A 24,773-nucleotide genomic window follows, 5' to 3' on the forward strand; every position below is an offset into this window, starting at 1 on the left:
ATAGCATACAGCTGTTTTCCCTTGTTCTGTCGGACTACCTGATGTAGCCTTGCGCTGAGCTCAGTTTGCCATCGACACAGACAATTCGAGCAAGTGCAAAATCCTCGAAGACGACGAAATGGAAAACGAGTGGAAGCAGATACACAACATGACAAGCGAAGAGCCCAGGCAGAGAATACTTATATTTCTGCGACGGCTAAAGCATAAAATGCTAACCGCACTGGCAACGAATCATCTGCATTGCTATTTTTTTCGGGTATGCGTTTATTAACTTCATAAGGAATATCATGCAATGACGTTCGTACTTATATTCTATGTTTTGAGCTATTTAAATAGATTGAAAAGGTAGTGACTTCTAGGGAGAGTATTGCCAACAAAAGACCACAAAGATCTAATTCCTATGAGCGACTATGTCGACCACTCCCCAAGCTGAACAACTGGAGAAGCATTTCATGCCAACAAACTGCTGAAGTTTCGGTACCAGTAGACATTAAAATGAGGTTGCCAATGCTTAGATGCTAACTACCTGCACATTTGTGGCAACATGAATGCTTGGCAAGGGTTACAAGAGACGAATGGCATATCAAACTTTAACTTTATCAGATACTGCGAGTGCAGGTAATGATCCATAAATAAGAGCAGACCATTTCTGCAGGGGTTGTTTGGCCTTTTTGTACTTGCAAAATTCACATGCAGCTTTAAATATGCTATAGCAGAAATGAAAGCGGATAGGTTTTCTACTGGCAAAAAAAATCTGAGTAGCATTCTACTACAAAGGCCACCATGTTTAATATAATGTGTTGCAAACGTGCGAGATACCTTCATAATGCAGCAAGTAGTAGCTACTTAAAATATAACACTATCAAACAACATTCATTTCTGCAGCTAGCTTTTTTTTTTTTTTTTACTAAACAAAAACTTGGTGAACGTGGTGAATGTCAAGGCAACACTGATAGCTTCCTACTATGTGCACCACCCATGTCTCCTTTCACGCAACTCAAACAAATATTAACTGAATGGCAGACAATAGCTGAAATTATGCTGGAGGTTTGGAGAAATCTAAGAACAAATTTTACAAGCAACATATTTTTAAAAATTCGCTATAAATATTCGGCAGATGAAGGGGAGAAGAAAGAGGCATGTCGTTCTAGCCCATTTCCGAAACAGTCGCAAGAGGGAAGCTGTCAAATGGCATTTTCATGTTAAGGCAAAGCAATCTGCCTCCCATACTGCCTTGCCTTCCAGGGGTCAAATGGATAATGTACTACTGCCAAATGTGTGCTGTTAACAGACCTGATTTGTAGACCCAGAATGTTTCAGCTGTATTTGCAAACAGAAAAAACTATCTTTTTATGCATCCTGGCAAATATTCAAGTAACATAATTGTAGAGAACAAGGCTATGAACCATAGTTTGGCTGTTACACAACACAAGGAAATAAACCATAAGTCTGCCTGGCTCCCAAGTTTTTCTAAATCAAATAGAATGAAACATGCAGTGTTGTCCAAGTTAAGCAGTCATATACTGAGAGTTTCAAAGATGTAGCGCGACACCCTGGGTGGGTGAAACCGAAGCTCGGAGGCATGCACCCACGCCACTAGGATACGTCACTCAGTGCCGTCGCCTCGTCTGCACAACACTATGCTGCAAACTAGCCACCAGCAGCCTGGAGTGGTGCAGTGCATGCGGACTAGTTGCTTGGCTTGGCACTGGGCAGCTTATCTTCGAGCAGCGACGGTGTCCACAAATGCAGCACAATCGTGTCCGAATCAATGCGATGATAAAAATTTATGTCCCACTGAGCAATAAGACCTAAACGCAAATCGCAGGCCGAGGTGTGTGAGCTCCCCTCCCCACCACTTAGTGGCAAACGCCAATAACATCTGATCAGGCCGGGGGGCTAAGTGAGCTCTTCAGCCGCTTAGCTTCAATTTTGCAGGATGAAGTGCCTATATACCATGTGTCCCAACTAACGTTAGCCTAGTAGTATGTTTAATGAAAAAAAAAAACATTTCAAAGACACCGGTGCAGGATACAATTATAAAACCTAAGATGTTTGGTCGTCAGAGGTCTGACAACCGAACACCACCTTAAAATCGTACCTTGCACAGTGTCGTTAAATCTTATTTTCGTTGAGCTTGGCTAATGTTAGCTGGGACACCCTATATAATAGGAAGTTGATTGGATTGTTAAATTGTTAATTACTATGTATCATCCCACCTCTGAAGACTTCCACCGCTGAAACAATGAGACCGAAAAAAGCATCTTTTCGTTTCACGCGTAAATTTAAAAGTTTGTTGAAACACCTTATATTACATCATAAAGCACACTGAAGCATAAAAAACATTGTCATTACTGTGTGAACTGCAATGCACTACAAATACAACAGTATCATACGCTAGTGAAACTATGCAACCACTACGTTAGCTGGAAGGTTAAAGGGCCACTCACCAGGCCACAGAAAACTTCGATTATATGCTGGAAGTTATGCGCCTTCTAGGGAGCGTTCTACCACAAGAATTTTTCAAAGCGGTTAATTAATAGCCTAGGTAGAAATATTTCAGTGCCACGAACCCATGATTTCAGGAGACGAGCTTCACCGCCAACATAGACACTCTCCACTTGCCCGCCTAGCCTCCGCAACCGAAATTCCTTCCCCGAATTCTCCCATACCGGAGCTCGAGGATCACGTGCATACGTCAAGGGCCCCACCTTTATTTTTTTCCCCCTTGCTTTTTTGCTGCACGGCGCACTTGCAGTGTTGCGCGCGAGCTGTTTCGTTTGTCTCGTTTTCCGCGCTGTGCCGGAGAACACCCGACTAGCAATGTAAGCCAGTGCTACACGAACACTGAGGCAGACACAAGCATATCACAGAGCATGATCACATGCTGGAACTAAGTAGAAAATGAGTTTCGTTGTCTGCAGCACGCGTGACTGCATGATGTGGAAACAGACGAAGCAGAAGTACACCTCTCTTGCTACGGCACCAAGTAAAACAAAAACACGCAGACATTCGCTTTGTATCTTTATTTCAGTAAACTTGAATTCGTCTATTGAAGCAACAGATTGAACAAATAGCTGATATTGCCATGAATAATTCCCGAAGTCACGTGTCACTATGAGCGACATCACAGCAGACATGTACGTAGGCACACTTGCACATATACATCAACCCTCCAGCTTGGAGGGCATCGCCCGCGAGGAGGAGGGCGAACGGTGTTTAGTTTGAAATTTCAGCTCTTTCCGCGGCGCATAGCGATTTAATTCTTAGCAGACACGATCGTGAGCGCGCATTGCATGCATTGCACTTGTTAGCTCAATATGGCCAAACCTGGTGAGGGGCCCTTTAAGGTGAGTACGCTCAGAATGAAGGAACGAGCAGTGACATTAAAGCCACAGCCTATGGCTTTAGCATAAAAATTTACACATGAAAGGAATAAAAGGCATACACGCTGTAAGAAACCACATCACATGCACAGGAGGGAAATGTAGGCAACTCGTGAACAAAAGTATTTTTATGCTGACCACACACAAAATGCAGTGCAAGCAAAAAACAAATTGTTAAATACAGCGTGAAACTGGCCATGGAGACATTCTTTTTAAATTAAGCCTATAAAAAATATGCAATAGTACACCAGAAGTAGCAGACAAGCATTGACACAAAACGTTTAATTATGCCTAATGTCATTTATGTTTGCATTAACCAAGGCCCCATTAAAGGTCTCTAACGCTCCCGAGAAAGCTTGTTGGGCAGCACAGATAGCAGCATCACCATGCGGCGATTTCGTGCACTTCGTGCGACGGACATGACATAAATGAGTGGCACACATTAATTGGTTGAAGATGCAATACATGATTTACGTTGGTGCCCCCCCAACATAACTATGAACGTTTTACAACCATCCCTGACTGAAATGACGCATCAACACGCTGAGCACATGGTTTGCCAACGGCTGCCTCACGGAAGCTGTTGTAACCATAAAAGTGACATTATTGGTGACTTCAACAATCGCAAACATGCGAGTTGAGGGCTACTCTCATTTTGCGTGTATTTTGACATTTCGGGACCTATAACTTGGGTTTGCATGCATTAATTACCATAGTTTTCTTTGACATATTAAAGCCTAGAGCAAAAATGTTGCCCTTGAAAAAGTGAAGCAGTAATTTAAGCAGTAATTGTTCCAATGAAAAAGAATAGAAAAATGACTGCCGATATGACAGGCCATTATAATTAACATTACAGCAATGAGCATGTCAGCTTTCATTCCTCAAGTAGTCTGCGTACTAACGCTGCCAGTGGATATGGAAACTTGTTTCTCTGAGTAAAGGGAAGAAGTACAAATGTTCTTGAGCTATGCAAACTTTTGCAGTCAAATATTTTTAACATATAAGCAGCTGCATAGAGTAACATACGGATTACAAGAGTGGCCACTCCAGCCTAAAAGCAGCGGAGCTACGCAGCTTCATGCCGCCCGCTAGAGGGCAATACAACACTCCCCGTCTCCAAGGGAACGCGCATACTAGTTATCTACGGTAGTAACTTTTCTAGTGCACTATATGTCTACTTGTCTATGTGGCTGTAGACGTAGACGTTATCAACGAGATCAGCCAGCGGTGAGCGGTGGATGATAAGACCCTAGTATTGAATAACACATCGCTACAAAATACCGGCCATGGTGTGATCAGGCAAGGCGACGCTATAAAAGATGTGCGATAACATCTCCGTGGTCTTTGATGGGTTCGTCTGCTTGAACGTCTGTCTGCTTGGTAAGAACGCCTTCATTACGTTCTTTTTTTCCCTTCATTACTTTGCAAATTACTTATGTATTTGTCACTTCAGCCGTAAGTTGAAATTTGTCGCATTGTGCTGTTCGGCGCATAGAGCGTTTTTGTGTTCTTCAATTCGCGCATGATGTTCGTGGATTGCTTCACATTAAGGAAGAAACAGCAATTTGGAATGCTGCGCAGCCCGTTTGCGAGAAAATTGTTTCTTGGCGCGAGAAAGTGAGTCTACACACGCCGGTACACGTAGTCTGAATTCAATGCATGTGTGTGCAATTGTGTGAAAAAATGCAGTGATGCTTAGGATCATTATTCGTAGCGTTTGCAGATTGCTTGAATCAGTAGCGCAACCACCTACCAGGGAGGGGGGAGCAAGCACTTTGCACAATATGCAATTTCCTTGCTTTAGCCAGAGGAATCTAACAGCAAATAAAATGCCTAATAATTATAATAATAATGACGATGTTTATATCTTCAGCGTTTTACTCAAAGTAATTTAAGAGTGAATGAATAAATACAATACAGTGATAGTGTCTTTTCGTTAATCAGGAAAACTCGACCTCAAGCCACCTCCTGACTTATAATGACATTGTGAACAGAGCACTGAAGGTACATGTTGGACTGGTGGGGCTGGACGCGTGGGGAGGGGGGGGTACAACCCCCGAACCCCCTGTCAGTGCGCCACTGGCTTGAAGGCTTTGTTATGAGCGCAATTAGAGAGAACTTGCGAATTGAGAAGAATGTTTGTAAGCTGTGGCTACGACGTATTCTGAATAAACACTCCTAGCTGCCTCAGTAGCGCATGCATGGCACCTGAGGTTGTTTTTTTTTAATTTTTTGCTGCAGCAATTGCGTGTGACACTTTTCGTGAAAGGGCGATGTGAAGTGCATAGGAGAAAATTTGTGCGGGAGAGCAGACATAACCAACACTTTTTTTTTCATTCAGGTCATGCTGTCCGGAGTCAAGTACTACGGGAATTACTGCTGTGTTGCGTGGTGCAGTAACAACGGCAGGACAGTGAGAGAGCGTGGTTGGCTGACAACTGTAGTGAGCAGCCTTCATTCCTTGTTTGCTATGCCGCCCGAAACTACTACTTAATAACAAAGCTTAGGCTTCAAAAGACAAGCGTTGTTTTCCTCTTTAATGCTAATGCATTAGGCGATTTTCATAATATCACCCGTTTATTCCTTTTGTGAAATTTATTCTCAAGATATGGCAGCTGTATTGGCACGTCTTGCATTGTGCAGTGCACCAATCTTTTTTGCGCTTGCGTTCATCGAATGTTGCGAAAAAAAGTGTGCATGTGCTTACTGAGAATATGACTTGAAAATAAAGTTTCGTCTCTTCCAACACTTGTCATGTTTATTTAAAATGTCTGCATAAACACATAGTGACATCGTGTGCTTGCTGCTCTGGTGGTACAGCTTACACTAAGCTACTCGATGCATGCAAGCAACGCGTTAAAAAAACGAGCACTCGCACAAAAGCGATCTTGGGTGCCGTGTAATTTTTCTAATTGCCAGAAAATAGGCTTCGAGATTAGTTTCCTGTGGTCCCCATCTTCGAGTCTATATATATATATATATATATATATATATATAGATTCCACACACCCACTAGGTGTGCTGTGAACCCGAATCAGCTAGGGAGCCTACATGCAAGCGCTGTTTTAGGGTGGTGACAACTCCAAAATTTTGAGCACTATTTACTGCCAAATTTGGCGAGTAACCATTTTGATTCTCCAATTTCGCCAGAAGTCGCAGCGGCGCATTCCGCCTTTCTTTTTGTCCCGCTCTGATGTACTCATTTTGGCACGCGATCTATTGAATTTCTTTAATTTAGTTTTGCATCAATGCACACACGAAACCTGCATACATCTTTAATATACTAGTTGCCTTTTCCTTCTATTTTAACACATCACACTTGTTTTTTTCTATAGCATACAAAGCAACAAGTTATAAGGCACGGTGGTAGTATTTTCTCATGTCAAGAATGTGAACTGCTATAAGCATTGTCATTGCCTTCCACTTATACACACTATATAAAGGGTATTTTTCGAAGTGTGCTGTAATAAAACTGTGCTTAGAAGCCTGGTTAACTAAAATGTAGACGTGCCATGTACTGCTCTCAGACACGCGCTATGGGTCTCTGGCTGCTGAGGCCAAATTTGATGTGAAAAATTGAATTAGTTTCACATCACCAACGGTTGCAGGAAACCCCCCGTGGTCTGTCGGCTGGTCTTTTCGCCATTTTGATTCCCACATGCTATATTTGGCGGAAAATTTTACCCGCCAACTTAGCTGGCGGCGGCAAGTACCCTTACAGAGGCTGTCACCACCCTAAAACAGCGCTTGCGTGTAGGCTCCCTAGAATCAGCCGCAGGGGCCTATGGAAGTGTCCTCTCTCATCCTTGTATGTTACTCCCCCCCTATGGCAGCTGCAGAAATTTTACAGTACTATAGATTCAGTATATAAATGCCGCATACCCTTGAAATCACACGCTTACGTGTAAGCAGCTAATTAAATGCTGACTTACATTATTCAAATCAATAAATTATGATACTGTTAAAAAATAGGCTCCCTGGTCAGATATATCACTGTTTATTAAAAAGAATTGTACCACCGTAAGCAGTTAACACGTGGGGCTACCTCCACAAAGCTTCCCCTAGCTCTCACAAATGCTGTCAGAGGCGTTCTTTTGAGTATGTACTGCACTTCAGCCTATTAGAAAAAATGTTGCGATGTGAGTGCACGATGCGAGGTTGGACACTTAAGAAACTCGCACCAAAAGGCAAACCTTTGCTTGCACAGTGAGAGTGCTGAGAGAACACACCACAAGTGCAAATATTAAAATTAGAACAAACAAAAGAGTAACATTATTTTAATTACCAGCACATAAAGTAGACATTAACTACAAGTGTTGCTGCTAGAACAACTAACTCAACCTCAAGTTAACAAAGTCATGCTGGATGCCGATAAATTCATTAGGGATATTGTGTTACAGCGAGGTTTCCATGCTTAGGCAATGCTAATGGCTTTACATAATTGCACACAGTCTCTCTGAGAACTATGTTCGCAATCTTAAAAGACCATGCCTACATGAGCTGGAGAGCCTAACTGCAGCAGCAGTACAGGCACGGAACCTGAATGTTTACAAGACAATGGTATCAATTCAATATATCGAAGGAAACTGAACGAAACACATAGTGAAACCCGCCCACTCCCTCTTTTCTCGTTTTGCACACAACTAATTTATCACACAATGCATTCTGATGCGAGGCACTGCTGCAGCTACTGTCCTAATTACCGATAAATATTTAGAAAACTTTTCACAGAAGCTAAAAGACAATTTGGTCAAATGTGAAGCCCAAATAAAAGCCCACAGCCCTTGCATGGGACAAGTCTTGGGACATTGTATGATGGGTCGGGTGACCTATAAACGAGCGTTTTTATTGCTTGCGAAGGTGGAAGTGTGAAAATATGTCGGCTTCCATAGATATTTCCCGAAATTGAGTCCCTAATCAAAAACAGCATCTTATGGAGGCGTTCTTGGGGAATAAAAAATAATAATGAAAAAACTTGGAACTGCATTAACTCGGAACTATGCTCACTGTGTTTGAAGATAACGTACGTACTGTAGCTTTGACAGCATCGCTGCAATATCTAGGAGTTAGTCGTGTGTGTGTGTGTCATACACGTTTGCCGCAGAGATGATCACCCTGCTTGCACAGTGGAGACCTTCGATGATTGGTTCTGCCGATAACAGATCATAGAAAATGGAGTAGATTAACGAAGTGCTCACTTGGGAGAAGTTTAGCACAGAGAATTGACTTGAGGTAGCTGGCACAAGAGTGAGATCCGAGAAAAACTGTTCCACGTCATTACATGCGGACATGGGTGTAGCGACCATCTGCGGTGCCTCAACAGCTATGGCATCCTGCTGCTATTTGCGGGGGCACGGGATCGAATACTGGCTGCATTACGATAGGGGCGGAATACAAAAATGTTCCTCGATGTGATATGATATGGATATGATAAAATAAAATGCAGAACCCTCCACAGCGGCATCTATCACATAGTGAACGATAAGATGTGGTATTTCTGTGACAAATTTATTTACCTGCATTTTCATACCTGCCAATCTGTAAACTAAAATTCGTAAAAATCCCGTGGTCATAACAAAAAGGGATACAGGGAAGTGCGCGCACTTTTGTTTTAAAAGCTCACCCTGCGCACATGCCTTAGGTAGGGATACCATACGTACTTCGTTAAAGATAATTTACTCTTAGAAGAAGCACACAAGCAGCACATACATGGAACAGATACTAATGAGCACCACACTTCATATATATTACAGTAACCTTATAAGCGACTTCGCTATTGCCGATTTTAGCTGCTTCAGGAACTTGCCTCAATAAACATGCTTCTGGCATCCTCCCACCATCAGAAGACTTCCCAACAGAAGATTCGGAGACTGACAAACGAAACTTCGCAAACAATTTATTTACCATAAAACTTGATCCAAGATCCGTAGAACGAGCCCCAATTCGTAAACATAACAGAAAATTCAGAAGAGTCGGCAGTTATGAATTACTGAACTATCAGTTGCTTTGCTTTTATAATGGCACACAGGATGCGCACTGCCACCACTAGAGGAACAATACACATTCTTTATTGTCATAGCTCCACTTTGCGTTGTGGTGCTCACTGTTGCCTATATTCTAGTGTAAAGATGCTAGTGCATGGGTGCTTTCCTTTTTCTCTTTCCACTTACCCGATGTGTATATTACACCTGCAGTAGCAAGCCAAGCCTGCCACTAGGATAATATCTCCAGTTATCACTATATTTTCTCTCTCGTGTACGCATTTTTATAACATACTGGTCGATGTACACAGCAGTCCACTGTTCAAACACCAGAGCGTCTGGCCCCCAATTGACGCCACCGCCGTGCGGCGGCTGCAGCAATAGTTTCCCGCAGGCAGAGCTCGGCTGGCGTCTGGTTCCTCTCTGAGCAGCGCCAGCCGCTGCCGAATCACCACTTCCCAAACGGCTTGCGTGTTTAGAAAAGAGTCCTCTTCATTGCACCCCATATGTTTCAAAGAATATTTTGCAAAAACGCAAAATCACCTTTAGTTGTTCTGCAGGCCAATAGCTGTTTGCCAGCGACCTGAGAGGTTGACTCAGCCTTTATAAAATCAGCTTGTGTGTTAAACGGCATGGCCTAATTTCGACAAGGTCGAATGTTGCCTTACTTCAGCAGCAATGACAATGCAGTACTTTATTTGCCGTTCTTGCTTTATAAAGAAATGCCTGCTGAGCAAAAGGTTTAATTCTTCGCGGGTGCCTGCGGTTCGAGTGGAGGTCGATGAAAGCCAGTGCATTGCTGGGTTACAGTTAGGCAAACACAGTCAATATGCTATTCCGAAAATAAAGAGGAGGCACAGAGAATATTGAAGACATTTTGAACCCAAACATTCACAATATTTTTTTCATGCTACAAAACTATAGATACCACATCAAAGTGCTCGTTACTCGTAATAAACAGATCATTGCTACTACGGAATCTATAAATCACCCATAGAATGTTCTTACCCCCGCGCATTCCGATGGATACGCTTTGGAGCCGCTTGAGTATTTGTAGTTCAGCCTACACGCCGGCTGACTAGCACTTTTAGTGCACAGCATCGGACAAAACACATGCACACACAGAAAATTCCAATTGCTGCTGTGTTGCCGTCCTCTAATAACAGCAAATGATAGCGTGAGTTAATGAGAATGTAGGACAGCTTGTCAAGCACTCTCTGCACCTGGACAAATCTTACTGCAGCCACCACCGGCGGTGGCACCGAGCAGGGGCCACATGCTCCAGTGCTCTTTTAATTTTTAAAAGTGAAGCCCTCTGTACATGATTTCCTCACACAAGCATAAAATGGGTAGGCTACGTGGCACAAACAACAGTGGTGTGTGCTCAAGAGGCCATTGTTCAAAGCTATTAAGTTCTTGGATGACATATTCAGAATATTTTTGTCTACTACTGTAGACCACAGTGTAGCCTTAGGACTTGGGTATGCCCCAGTGCATGAGTTAGCGTAGCTTGTGCTGCCCACTTTATATTCACTTCAAACTCCCAATCAGCCTAACAAAATCTAGCCCTAAAAACCCATATGGGTATGCTTACTACCCAAGTTTACCACGCTGTTTGTTCACATTTGAAAAACCACAAAGCAAAAACTTCATCTGTTAGCTTACGAGTATTTAAAAGCAAAACTTATTTTCAAGTGATCAGAGGCTACAAATTTCTATTGGAGTTGTGTTAACTGTGAAGATAATTTAATACATCTAAAGACGAGTCAGCACAATTACCCTGTATTTTAGTTTCAAACTAATGCAGTTCAAATATATCACACAATAATGGGCAAAGAATAAATAAACCATGCATCGTCGCAGAATTTACACAATTTCCTGGCTCAACTGTTCATTATGTAACATTACCCGCCGTGGTTGCTCAGTGGCTATGGTTTTGGGCTGCTGAGCACGAGGTCGCGGGATCGAATCCTGGCCACGGCGGCCGCATTTCGATGGGGGCGAAATGCGAAAACACCCGTGTACTTAGATTTAGGTGCACGTTAAAGAACCCCAGGTGGTCCAAATTTCCGGAGTCCTCCACTACGACGTGCCTCATAATCAGAACTGGTTTTGGCACGTAAACCCCCATAATTTAATTTTTTTTTCATTATGTAACATTGGATGAAAATTGGGCTTATAAACATGTGTACTACCATGTTATAGTGGGTGTTGAAAGTACCTAAATTTACAATTAAGCAGTAACAAAAAAGGGGGTTAACTTTTAGCTTTCTAACCGAATTCCCACAGTGCGAACACCACTTTCCTCCACCTTTTCTCTTGCTTCGGACAACTTTCAATGTGCCTACAGTTTTTTTTTTTCCTTTGACAAAATGGTGAAACTCGCGAGTTATACCTCCAAAGCACTAGATCTCCATTAATTCTAGCAGACAGCGAGCTTAAAGGGAAGGTGGGGGGGGCTAATGATGCTGCCATTTTCAAGTTTGCAAAATTCAGACAACTGGCATCTACCAACTTGCACATATTTAATGGTATCTTTACGCAAGACTGAAAACCTATCCTTCTCAGAATAGTTAAGTGCTTCATGGCTAATGTGTATCATTACAGTACTGGTGCTAATAACCTGCCTAGCATACTTAGGTGGGGAAACCAGTGTCTGCATTAAGTAGGCTTCCCTAAATATGACAATAAATGTGATATTTTGGAAGAGCAAGTCAGCCACAATAATTTGTTTTACACGAATGCAAACTTAGCTCTCTCTCTCTCTCTTCACCTACTCAGGGCTCTGATGCAGACCAGGATACTGAGGCACGTCAGAGAATCTTGGTGGATGCACTCAGTCGGCAGTGGCCGAAATCTCCCGACAAGCCAACTATTCTTTACTAATCATTTCCTGCACATATGAATGAGGTACTTGAAATAGCATTATTCACGAAATCGTGCAAGGCTTTATGTGAAGGACTCATGCAATTCTACCTTAACAGTACTGTACACACAACAATGAGATTACCTAGTGATTTGTACACTCATTATTGAAACATGGTTCCCTTGCTTTCATGCAAATTTTGATTATGTCCTCAGTGTGCAGCAGGGCATCTGGTATGTGGGACCCTTAAATGTGAGCTTAAGAGTGTTGCACAGTAAAATGTTTGTCATGGAAGCGAGCTTAAAAGCATACATGTCGGCAGCACCCAGCATCTCCTTCCCCTAAGCTGCAAGACTATGCATCTCCTTTCTCCACTTGTGGCAATGTTTTCATTATTGTGGGAGCCTCAAAATATATTACAAGCATGCGTCCTTTGGAAAGAAAAACCCTAAAAGGTATTTTGCAATTTGTGAACTGAAAGAACTGCAGCAGACTTCCCCGTGGCACTACACTTAAAGCCAAATATAATAAGAATGGGATGCAGAAATGTGGGTCATAATTTTATGCCTAGAAGAAACAGAAAAATAAATTAAGTTGCATTCAAAATTTGAGTAAATATGGCTGCAAGCATATGGTAAAACGATAACTTTAACAAAGAAACCAATACTGCCTTTTCTGAGACAATGAATAAGCTGAGTCTTCCTGCATAAGCCAAAGATTCACGCATGCCATCTATGTACTTGGCTCAGTTTAAACGGCTACTGATTTTGAACATGCTTTGAGAAGGTTGTGCTTCGAACAACTAGGATGCGAAAGAAGTGCAAGAACAACACATCTGCAAAAGGAAAGTAGAAAAAAACATTATCAAAAGTTAACAAATGGCCTAGCCATGCCACCCTCGCTGATATGAAGAGGCCTTGCTTTTGGGAATACCTATGTGAACCCAATTATATATATGGATACTTAACAATTGTAGCTGTTACGATAAATACTACCTATTCAGAACAAAGCTACTATGGCACCAATCGCAGATTCAGGATATAAGGCCTACCACATTAGTTTTAGTGGATTTTGTAAGCAACACTTGTACAAGCTGCATGGATGATAGCATGTTGCTGCTTGCGAGGTGACTAACCAACAATGGGGTACCCAGTAACTAAAGGTATGTCCGAACAACTAAGTATATAGTTTACCTACAAGTATATGATTGGTCAAATTGCTGCCGACATGCTAGTGAAATTCAGTATCCATAAATGAGTACAATGCAGGTGAATGAGACAAACAAATCAATTCATAGGGGTCGGCTAATTGGTTACTATGTCCCATGTAAAATATAGAATGTTCAATGCTATATTACTATTACCAACTTTAAAGGGACCGACAACCACCCAGAACATGTCACGAGATTTTGAAGGAAATGAAAAGACCATGATTTATAAGGTCAGAACCCAGTATGCTGCTTAAGTAGGAATTATTAATTTAAATTGAAACAAAGTCACGAAAAACAGTGTCTCACCCCTTTCCAGTGAAACCTTGGTATAAGAGCTGGCTGCCGATTACCGCCCACAAGTCCGCTGTTATTAAGTGCACATTATGTATTGTTAAAATTCGCAGTCTATATTATACAGGCACTTTATGCTATACATATTACTATCTAAAAAAATAAGACCACACTAACAAGTGGCGCTTGCCTTCGCGGCAACGAGTGGAGCTGCGGCGAGCCATGGCATTCCTCTATGCATGGTGCTTTTCCTCATACACGAGTGCTTTTGTGTGCATGGGAGAGTACTACAACCGAGTTCTGTGGTTTTGCAGCAAAATGCTATTGCATGTTTATCAGCTTTATAAAAAAAATATAATTTCTTACAGCTAGTCTGCTGACCCGCCGCGGTGGCTCAGTTAGCTAAGGCGTTATGCTGCCGAGCACGAGGTCGCAGGATCGAATCTCGGCCGCTCAGCCGCATTTCGATGGAGGTGAATTACAAAAACGCCTGCGTGCTTGCCATGTAGTGCACGTTAAAGAACCCCAGGTGGTCGAAATTAATCCGGAGCCTGCGTGCCTCATAATCAGAACTGGTTTTGGCACGTAAAAGCCCAGAAAGACGAAGCTAGTCTGCCAACTTCACTTGTCTGCTTCCTCCCACCAATGCCAGCGTAGACTCCACCTTCAGCACCTATCAGTTTCCAGCATGTCTCCAGCATATGACTTCATTAACACTATCGCAACTGCAGATAGCAAATGTCTGATAAATGTCCCAGAATGTTTTGCGTGTTACCATTGCAGTATCACACCCACTGACCATTAAGCTGTCCGTTGCACTAAAACAAAAAAGGTACCATAAATATTGGTTGTTGGTCCCTTTAATGGTAAAGAACAAGCCATACCTAAATCTGGTTGAACAGGTCCTTCACTGCATGCAAGGCAATATATGTTTGTTTCTGTGAATGGTTATAATCAGCCCAGAGCTAGGAAACAGTCCTCCAGGCTATTGTAAAAAAATATCTTATTAAAATCTAAAATTAAGAAGTGTCTTGCAGGTGATTTTAGAGGCAGCAGCACTAAGTCAAAGCTATGTTTAGTTAAATAATTTTTTTTATTGAACTTCGATTTTCAAGCTCTTCACATTAGTAGTACCTGTGGTTTATTATATGGCACAGTTAATTGTTAAAGCGTATACCTTATGTCAGGAGTAAGGTATGGCCTGGAAAACAGTTGTATGCAGTGTAGACGTTGAGTGAGATTTGTTTACAAGTTTTACAATGCTCGGTTATGCAAGTTAATAAGCATGTTTTCTTAAGCATGCACTGTGATTACTAGCCGAGACATGTATAGTTGAATGCCTCTACATCAAAATGACCTACGTACAAAGCATTGTTTATATCCCGGCTGAATTTTTATCTTTTATATGTACTGTGATCGCCTCTACAATCTAGACCACTACACGAATTCACCTGTACAACGAAGAAATTTAGGCGTCCCCGATAGCCGATTTGTTTCTGCACAACGAATGCTGTATATAGCAGTGCTACCACCGCCTCCCGAAGACGCCACCAAGGTGTGCTCTGCGCTAGCGCCAACAACAGCGTTAGCTACGTGGCAATATTAGCAACCCTGCACCGCTTCAAAAATCGCTCAAATCGTACCGTACGCACTTGTAATGCATAACGATAGGATGACATAATTGTAACTAACGACCAATTATGTCTTGAAAGCCACCTAAGGCAATAGTGATGAAAATCCTGTAAGCGAACCAGCGAACTATCTATACGTTTTACTCTGCATAGAGTCTGCATTTCGTCGTGGAGCATGCTGTGAACCTCGGTACAATAACGCTGGCTGCAGTCGCACATTCTCAGACAAAGTGTGCACAAGAGAATTAGCGACCTGTTCCACTAATTCATGTTAGAGGCTTTCCTTCGCTCAATGTGCTTAGCCTGCTTTATTGCGATCGGTACGATGCGCGACCTTTACAATGAAGTGACGTATAACAAAGGATTTTTGAAATCCCGAGGGCTTTGTTATAAAGGCGCTTGACTGTACTGTCACCGAAGTTGCCATATTACACGTGCATTGCAACTAACTTATGTAGCGTCCATCACCTACTGCTCTTACAGCATAAAACTTGAGGTTTCCTTAAGAAGTAGCCTTAAGATGAGACACCACAGACAGGTTACATATTGTTAAAGTGACAGCAGTTAGCAAAATAAGCAGGAAAAAAATTGTGTCAAGCAGCAGCAGACTGCAAAGCATTCGTGCAGGAAAAATTTCAGTTCAACACAGTGCTCATATTAGTCAAAATGGATGGCGAAGTGTTTAATCCTGCCTGCTAATACCATTTCAAAGTCTAGAATTGCAGGACTAGGTGCTAAAATGTACGATGCCAACAACCATTTCATAGCCACGTTAATGGCCAGAACAAACTCAAGCTGAAAGATGCAAGCTAACAAAAAGCATAAACTGCAGCACTAATTCCAGTGCTTAAGTCATGTTGTCCCAAATCCCTAATGTTACCAGGCCGATGACGCAATCAAATTTAGGAAAAGATCACTGAACCTTTATAAGGGCACTAAATTCTGATGGTCCAAATAATCCTGAACGAAAGCCCCTAAATAGAACCTACCGATAGTTCACTGCTATCCTTTGTATGTCAGCGTGTGCATTCAGAACATAAAAGACTGGTCTCAATTTACGCAACATCAGTGTCTGCTTTCTGTGTGGCAAGTAAGTGTTTTATTGCCTTTATGTACCCTAAGAGTGAAATGCGAAATCCAACCTTTTAACTGGGCGTGTCAGGGTGAGAGACAAAACAGGTGGCGGTGAAATAAGAGTATTAATCAAGTAGTAATGAATAATGCAGGAAGCGCACAGTACACGCATTAATCCAAGATCCTGCCGTCGTATACACGAAGGTCGAAATAACCTACAGCATACGGATAACACACCAAAAATAAACTTCCGCTTCGAAGAACTAACACGAGCCTCACAATGTTTGGGCCGACGCCGCAGCAGCAACCGAAAACAGAAGCGTAGTAAATCACTCACCATCGCAGATTTCGCTCAGGAAACGCGAATACTCGTCTATCAGCTGGTGTTCTGCAACATAGTCCGCATACTGGAAGAGAGCCGGAAGCGACACGTTAGCACGCAGGGTTATCTAACCCTTCGGAGCGTGGCAAAACCGCATAACTTCCAACTTCGGAACGCCTTTCACCGCTTATTTAGAAGCACACCAGCAAACTAGCTTGCATACACAGGTGCTAAGAAAGCAAGATAGGCCTGTTACGCAGCCATAATGTGTGCGAGCGCGCCATCTTGGACGCAAGGCATAGGAGGGAGGCAGTCTTAAAGGCGGCCATCTTGGTATTGCTGTTACGTAGCGTTCCATACGCGTTTAATCACGCGCTCGATTAAAACGCTTTGCTTAAATTAACGCTGCCATTTCATCCAGCGTACATGCATTGTCCCTTTATCTGATTCAAGCACCACGGGCTCTCAGCTGGAAAGCTGGAATACCACGCGGGCTTAGCGCGTTAATTCGTTACTTTTCCACGCGTTAGTCGCGAACAATTTTTTTCTTTTCCTACGGCACATAGAGAGAATAAAACGATGCGTACCTTTTATATTTTTATGGTGTATTTATGAATACGCGATCTGTTTAATGCTGGCGTTGCCTTTATACAACCCGCGAACAGGAAAAAGACCGTGTTTAGTTCAGAAGAGCTGGGGTGTCCAAGTCGTTCAAAGGAACAGTATTTTTTTTCTTTTCGTAGTAATCCCGCGAGCTCTTCCTGGGTCAATTTTCGAAGTCCTCAGTCTTTAGGAAACGGCGGAGTCACTCTGCAAAACAGAACATGGACGGAAACATAAGAAACGTCGAATTTACCAGCAAAGGTCAAACACAAGGGCGTAAGGAACAGCACATTCTCGGGAAGACACAGAATGAGCGCCCGTCACCTACCTCAGCGATCGCAAGAATGGAATGTGGCACGTGATCACCGTTGCCTATGCGAGCTCACTCACATGGTATACACAGTAGGATCCCCTTTTCGTTCCTCTTTTAAAACAAAACATTAATTTGCAAACAAAATTGGTAGATATAAGCTGAAATTTAGACATAAACGCGTTAGTGTTGGTTATTATTGTACTAAACGGCTACTAGTGACGCCAAGCCACGACCTACTGGAACTCCAGACCTGTACAGATTCTATGGGAGCCGCTTGCTCCCACTTTCGTTCAACCGGTGGCCATAGGTGGCGCTTTTATAACCTGTTCGTCTGCTACTCGGCGGGTGGCTGGGCGGCGTTCGAATGTGTACGCCTGCTTTTCTTTAGCGGGCTGCTAGCATATGTGACAATTTCTTGCGAAGACAACAGCTAGTAGGTCAAAATTGTTTTAGTGCACTCATTGTAGTGGTATGTAATAATGTGTAAAATAGTAGACGAATTCTTTCTAGGTTTGCCACTATGCGGAAATTTCGCACCGCTCCACACAAGAAAAAAAGTTGTCGCAGTTTCACCTGAAAGGCGAAGCATCAATTGCGATAGCAAACTTGTAGAGAGCTATACGGAGTAATGATATTAGCTTTATCAGCTGTATAAACTTGGACATGCAGCAGCATCGGCAACACGCAGAAATGTTGTCGACGCCATCGGCGTTTTGCCCGCGTTCGCTCAAAATGCGTGCGGCGTTGGTGACTGTTGCAGGAGCCTCTGATATAAATAGGCACTTGGTGCCGCAGCTAAACGTCGCCTCCCTTCCCTCCCCCACGGCCTCTCGCGCGTCGGAAGAAGGCGCGTTTGCTCTACATATATGGTGATTGTAAAGGAGAAAAGAGACGCCTACTTCTGCAGCCCTTAAGCGAGCACGGCGCAGAACGCACGTTTGTTCTCCGCCGTGCGTTCACTCCCCGTGAAAGACGCGCCCCTGGCGCCCTTTCACTCGCACATACAGCGTTCGGCGCACGGCGACGATTTCTTCTCCAAATGACGTCATACGGAACCTCACGGCGACGCCGACGGCAGAAATCTGCTTTTGAGTGTCCATATAATTGCTATCGCAATAAAAAAATCTCACTGATCGAGTGATTGTTTACGTGTTTGTTCGGCCCGTCAAATATGCATCGCAAAGCTCTTATGAAACTGAAAACTGATGCTAGAGTCTTTGTTTTGTCTTTGTTTTGGCACACAGCAATATACCAGAATGTGATCGTTTACGTTATCCCATCTGTAATTAACTCAAGCAAGCTGCATGTAGCTAAGGCTGAAGTTACATGCCTTCTGCAGCGTCTGCAGATTCACGCAGTTTGTGTGTGGTCTGGGTATACATATTGTCTGCGTGATTCTTTTAAATTTCCTTGTTCATATCAATATATCAAGTTCTTTATTGTTGTATCTCATTATTACTCCATTGTACTATATTTTATACTATGAATCTTCTGGTAATCACATTTTTTCCCCATACTGCGAAGGAAACGGCAGGAAATGTTATCGTCTGCCGGCTGTACTCGTTGTTTTCCTTTCTTGCACCACTCTTCCAACTTGATTGAAATGAGAAGCAATCTAGGCAAATTTTGTTTTCTTTTTATTTTCGTGAATTTATGCATTTACAAACAATGTACACGATATGTGGCTGCCGAAATAGCGGCACGAGCGCTGGAACAAATCGCAGAAGCAGACGACAGCGAACAGGCTATAACTGGCGCCACTCTGCTCGTATGTTCTATCCCTAGCGGCAAAAGGGGTGAACTAGACCAGGCGTGCTGAAGCAGGGAGATCAGTGCACATGGATACGGTGGCTAGACCCATCTAGCCACCGTAACATGGAGGTAAAAAATACTTTTTCCTTCCTCCATGTCTGTGCAGGTCTGGAGTTAGTAAGTAGTGCGCCAAGCGACCGTGCAAGTCACCGTTACTGTAATCTAGTAACCACGGTGTAACAGGTGATCCGACGACACGGCGACCGCTGCTGCGCAACGCGTCTCACTAATGGTGGAGTTTCACGTCTGCACCGCTGCACGGCAGCACACGTTAGGAGGCTGATAAAGTGGAAAATTCGAACGTGTAAATAATTGTAACTGTACGTAAAGCACGTTTAAAATAATTAAAACTAATTTTTTTACTGTTTTTGTGTGCCACTATATAATTGAAATCCCTCAGGCGCCGAAACAGACGATAATGTCTCCGGCATTGCGGTCGCGTCGCTGGATCTAGCAGACAGCGTTTGACTATGCCTGGAAGCAGTCGCAGAAAAGTGGTGCGGGCTTGCGTTGTTATCTTTTCTTAATATTTTGCAACGTTTGCTTTACCGTTGAGCAATCAGTCACCCTTGTTCTCGGTAAGAGCTTAATAAAGTGTTCCCGTGGTACACATAATGGAAAGACGAATCCGTTTAATCGCAAGAAAGGGAAGAAGAGAGATTTGGCGTTTGAGCCGCGACGTTGCCTGGCGGAGACGGATCTAGCCTGACTATATGGGCAAGAAGTGTTTCGTTCCAAACTACAAGAGTGTATATGACTCGTGCAAAGACAAAGTATGTATGTTCAGTGTCCCTAAAGAGACGAGTCGACTGCAAGCATGGCGGAATGTCATACAACGTGAAGACCGAGTCCTGCGACCAGGGGACTACGCGTGCGAGAAGCACTTCGACCCAATGTAGGTGTCAAAAACATGGACGGCAATGCACAACGGAGTTGTTTTAGCCAGCATGACCCGAAGAGCTTATCTATAGCTAGAGATGCTGTGCCGAGTCATTTTCCGGCTACTTCACACTACACTTTCAAAGAACTGTGTTCCGTGACAACTGACGCCTGCGAAGCGCTCCCGAAAGAAACAGCAATAGGCAGAAAGCACAAGCGAAAAAGAAGAAACAGAAAGCCAAATGTAGTGAATTACGAGTAACTGGAGCTAGCAACTGACGTGCCAATAGAAGACGGCCAGAACCAGAATAGCGAAGCCAACACAGAACAGACTCTAGCTGACGGCAAGCGCAAATCAAAACCTGAAGGCAGTGAACTACAAGAACCGCAGGCAAAAGTATATGTGATGCAAGAGCTCAAGGAAACGTTAGCCATAGCAGCTCAGCAGTCTACAAGACCTCACAAAATTCAGGACTTCAGTGCAGCATCACATGACGGTAACACCGACAGCATCAACTTCAACACGCTTTTTGAAAATCCGTCTCGCCAGGAATAATGTCACAGCTGGGTATGTATCATAACTGCGAGTCGGCCTAGTTGGGTATATAGTTGTTATGTTATGTTATGTTATAGTATAGTTGGGTATGTATATTCTACATCGATGGCTTCCTTTCTGTTGGTTTGCAAGTTGCTTTCATTTGTTTTTCTGCTGCCTCGTAATTTTGAATAAACAAAGCAAGAAAAACGATCGGCGTCTTCTATCATGAATATTTTATTAAGGAGCATGCGTATAAGGATATACGCATGCAAGGTGCCGCATGCTTCATAAAAAAACAAACAGCCTTTAAATTGGTGCTTTATGGACCCAATACTATGCACGGAGCCTGTATGGGAAACGCGCAAACTAAATTTTCGTTTGAGTCTACAGAACAATGATAGCACAGTTCACCGCATTACGCGAAAGCGCTTATATATAGACTCAAGAGGACATCGTACGCGGTACTCTCCTACGCACTGTTTTCGCATGAGAAATGAAAACGGGGAGGCAGCGTATAGTGACGACAGATAGCAACTCGTCATCGAAACGTAACTTGCAAAATGAATTGTCAGCTGCTCCAACAAAAATGCGGACTGTTAGCGCCGCTTTGAGCGAAATATATGCTTTTGATTTAAAAATGCAGCAAGCCTAGCGACACTCTTAAATAACTCTTTAAGCTTCCGGGAAATTAAGATGATAACCTCAGTATGAGAGCGTTAGCACTAACAGGCGTTCTGAAAAACGCAGGCTGAAACAGCTGAAACGCGCGCGCTCAGGGTATGTTTGCCCCCAGCCACGGCCGCTCGATGAAACGCACGGGCCTCGTGCGTTTCATCGAGCGGCCGTGCCCCAGCCCTCGACGCCCAGGATGGATGGATGGATGGATGAGGCTGAACCCTTTAAATCGGGCGGTGGCATACGCCACCTAGCCATGGCTATTAACATAATTTGTACTTTGTGGTGGGTGAAATTTCACCCCTGCCTTAATTTTATCCACCAATCAGATAACCTCTGTTTGGTTATTTCTACCCGCTTAAAGTACGTCTATTTTGCCTTCACTGTCCCTAAACCCCAATGCTTTGAAAAAATCAGCCCCGTTGCCTTGCACTGTGGGGTTAAGCCCCTTACAGAAAAGTATGAGGTGTTCAGCCGTTTCCTCTTCTTCTCCACACGCACAGCACAACGTGTCTATACCTTGGTACTTGACTCGGTACATCTTAGTCCGCAATACTCCCGTCCTGGCTTCAAACAACAAAGAGCTTCCCCTAGAATTATCGTAGATATTTTCTTTGGCAATTTCTTGCTTGAAAGTTCGGTATGTGCCCAGTGCTGATTTCGTCTGCATCCCTGTTTTCCACAGACCCCTCTCTGTTTCCTTAACCTTTTTCTTAACCGCTGTTTCCTGGTTTGCACCCCTCCTGCAGTCCAAATATTTGATTGACAGTTTTCTGGTCAGCTTCCTCCATTTTGTATCAACATTCCTCATGTACAAATAACTGAAAACTCTCCTTGCCCACCGCTTTTCTGCCATCTCTCTCAAATTCTCAATCGCTCCTCAAATTCTATCTTGCTGCTGGCTTCCCTGCCCTCGAATGACGTCCATCCCATGTCACCCTGTACCCCCTGATTTGGTGTATTTCCGTGTGCTCCCAGAGCCAGTCTACCTACCCCTCGCTGCTTAACTTCCAACCTTGCTCGAACCTCTGATCTCATGCACAGGACCGCATTGCCGAAAGTCAAACTAGGGACCATCACCCCTTTCCAAATCCCTCTCACCACTTCGTACCTATTGTAATTCCACAGTGCCCTATTTTTCATCACAGCTGCATTTCTGCTACCTTTAGGCAGGGGCGTAGCCAGAAATTTTTGTCGGGGGGGGGGTTCATCGGCCCGACCGGGGGGGGGGGGGGGGGGGGGGGGGGGGCAAGCGTCTGCTTTCCACTACGTGACGTCATCGATAATAAGTATCGGTAGTTTAAGCACACTTTATGCATGTATATCAAAGACATGGGACCCCCCCCCCCCCCCCCTCGCGTGTGTGTGTGGCACTGTGTGCTTGTGAAGAAATTAAGTAAAAAGTAATGTAAGCTCAGTAAAATACAGTAAGTACGACAGGTGCAGTGGGCGTTTGGAGCAACCGTCTCTCATCGCGCCACTGAATGGACCAGTCTTCGAAAACGCATCATTGAGACGACCCGCCCTATCGGAGAAGACATCATTAATTGTTAATCTCCGTTAAGCGTAGATGGCGTCGACCTCGTCGGGGCGAAGTGCGTTTCACAAGTCAAGGACGGCTATACGCGTGAAAATGCACGTGTGACCAGGCTATACCTACTCCCATAGCAATAGCTTGTTCGCTGCGTCTTTGCGCTAGAAAACTTAAATACGCGCAAAAACGAGTAATGCTTTTTTTTACGAAGCTTTCGTCGCCTTGCATTTCCTGCGGCAAGTGCATGGGCCGCTGTGTCTTCCGCTGTGTGCGAGCGTGCAGCCGTCATTTGCCTTTACGTCAACAGATTCATAATTGTACAGAATATTTCACCGCACTGCATAGTTATGGCATGTGTACGCATTTTAAGTAGTGCGTGCGAGTCATTTCTGCTTCACTTAGGCCGGTGCAAACAGGAAGTGGCCTTGCACCTCACAGAATCTCGACTAATTGGTGTACTAGTGATGCAGGAATGAACTCCGGTCTTGTTCAGTGCATAGTGCACATAATCAATTTCTCAGGACGCGTGAACTCCGACGAGAACTGTCAGCGCCTGCAACAAGAGTTTACTTACGCTGTACTGCGCACAGCAGTAATCCATGCTTGTCGGCTGTCTGTTTCGTGCATTCTGTTGCGAGTCGGTGGAATTTCACTGCTGGCATCAACCCTTTCGTGTGTACATTGCTGGTTTGGGATTCCACAACACAACAGCAACTACCAGCCTTTCGTAATTGCTGGTTTGGGATTCAGCAACACAACAGTAACTACCAGCCTTCCGTAGGGGCGCAATCGCAAACGAGAGACATTTTGCGCTGCAGACTATGGCTACGATCACATTTGGGAAGCGGCAAGTGGGTGGAGAGGCCAAAGCGGCCGGAAAATCTTTTCCGCGCATGTCCAAGTTCACATTTGTTTTGCTACCACCGCGGCCGCGCTGCCGCTTTCGTCCACATCCATCTAGTCTGCGTACGTTTGTCGGCGTGGTGGCGCTGATTATTCGAGCGGTATGTTCATTCACTGACCCACCCGTCATCAAAAGTGATCATCTTGCGCAATTTCGCGTGTCATCTGCGACCTTCGGTAAGTTCCTCGTTGGCGTTCTGTAATTCTCCTCCCACGGGCGCGGTAGCGCTGTGTCACAGGTTGCTGCCTATAGGCGTGATTATATTTCTTTAATAGCTTTTATTTACAAGTTGTAATAACATTTCATCATTTCGTATTATTTTCGGCGCCTCCAGGACACGAAAGCGGCAACGGGAACACCAAAGCTAAAACCCGGGCTGGCCCTTGTGTTGAGGCTCGCCGAAGCCTGCGCGTCCTATGTGAGACCTACGCTCCCAATCTATCGTCGCGACGAGAAAAGCACCCCGCGACTTCTGTAACATACCGTGCACGTGCGAGGAGAATTATGGAGCGCCAACGAGGAATCTGCCTAACTATTGTCTTCATGGAAGTGGAAGAAGAAATGGCTTTTATACTTCTACCTACTTGTTTTCTAGAAATGGACAATGAATAAACGGAAGACAAGAAACCTCGGAAACGGCAGTGGTGGGTTCGCCTGGCTTTGCAAAAGTGTAAGAAGTTGGGTCACGCCAAGGCTTCATTACCGCACCTCCTGTCGCGCGACGTTGAATACTATCGCGAGTATTGCTGACAGT

General features: G+C 43.9%; 1 protein-coding gene across 2 annotated transcripts in view; it reads right to left on the reverse strand.

Moving 5' to 3' along the window:
• The window catches only part of LOC119436611 (serine/threonine-protein phosphatase 1 regulatory subunit 10-like), a 55,381-nt gene extending 37,691 nt beyond the window's left edge, over nucleotides 1–17,690 (reverse strand). The window contains exons 1-2 of one of the 2 annotated variants that reach the window (XM_049659027.1): nucleotides 17,349–17,690; nucleotides 16,777–16,846 (exon numbers count right to left, since the gene is read on the reverse strand). Coding sequence is in view for 1 of the 2 variants with exons in the window: in XM_037703516.2 (XP_037559444.1) it covers nucleotides 16,777–16,779 (3 nt within the window). In the remaining variant the exon portion in view is untranslated. The remainder of the gene's footprint in view (nucleotides 1–16,776; nucleotides 16,847–17,348) is intronic. The other variant, XM_037703516.2, reaches the window with a different exon arrangement.
• Nucleotides 17,691–24,773: the final 7,083 nt, after the last annotated feature.

The sequence above is a fragment of the Dermacentor silvarum genome, chromosome 1 (genome assembly GCF_013339745.2).
Source record: "Dermacentor silvarum isolate Dsil-2018 chromosome 1, BIME_Dsil_1.4, whole genome shotgun sequence".
NCBI classification, from domain to species: Eukaryota; Metazoa; Arthropoda; class Arachnida; order Ixodida; family Ixodidae; genus Dermacentor; species Dermacentor silvarum.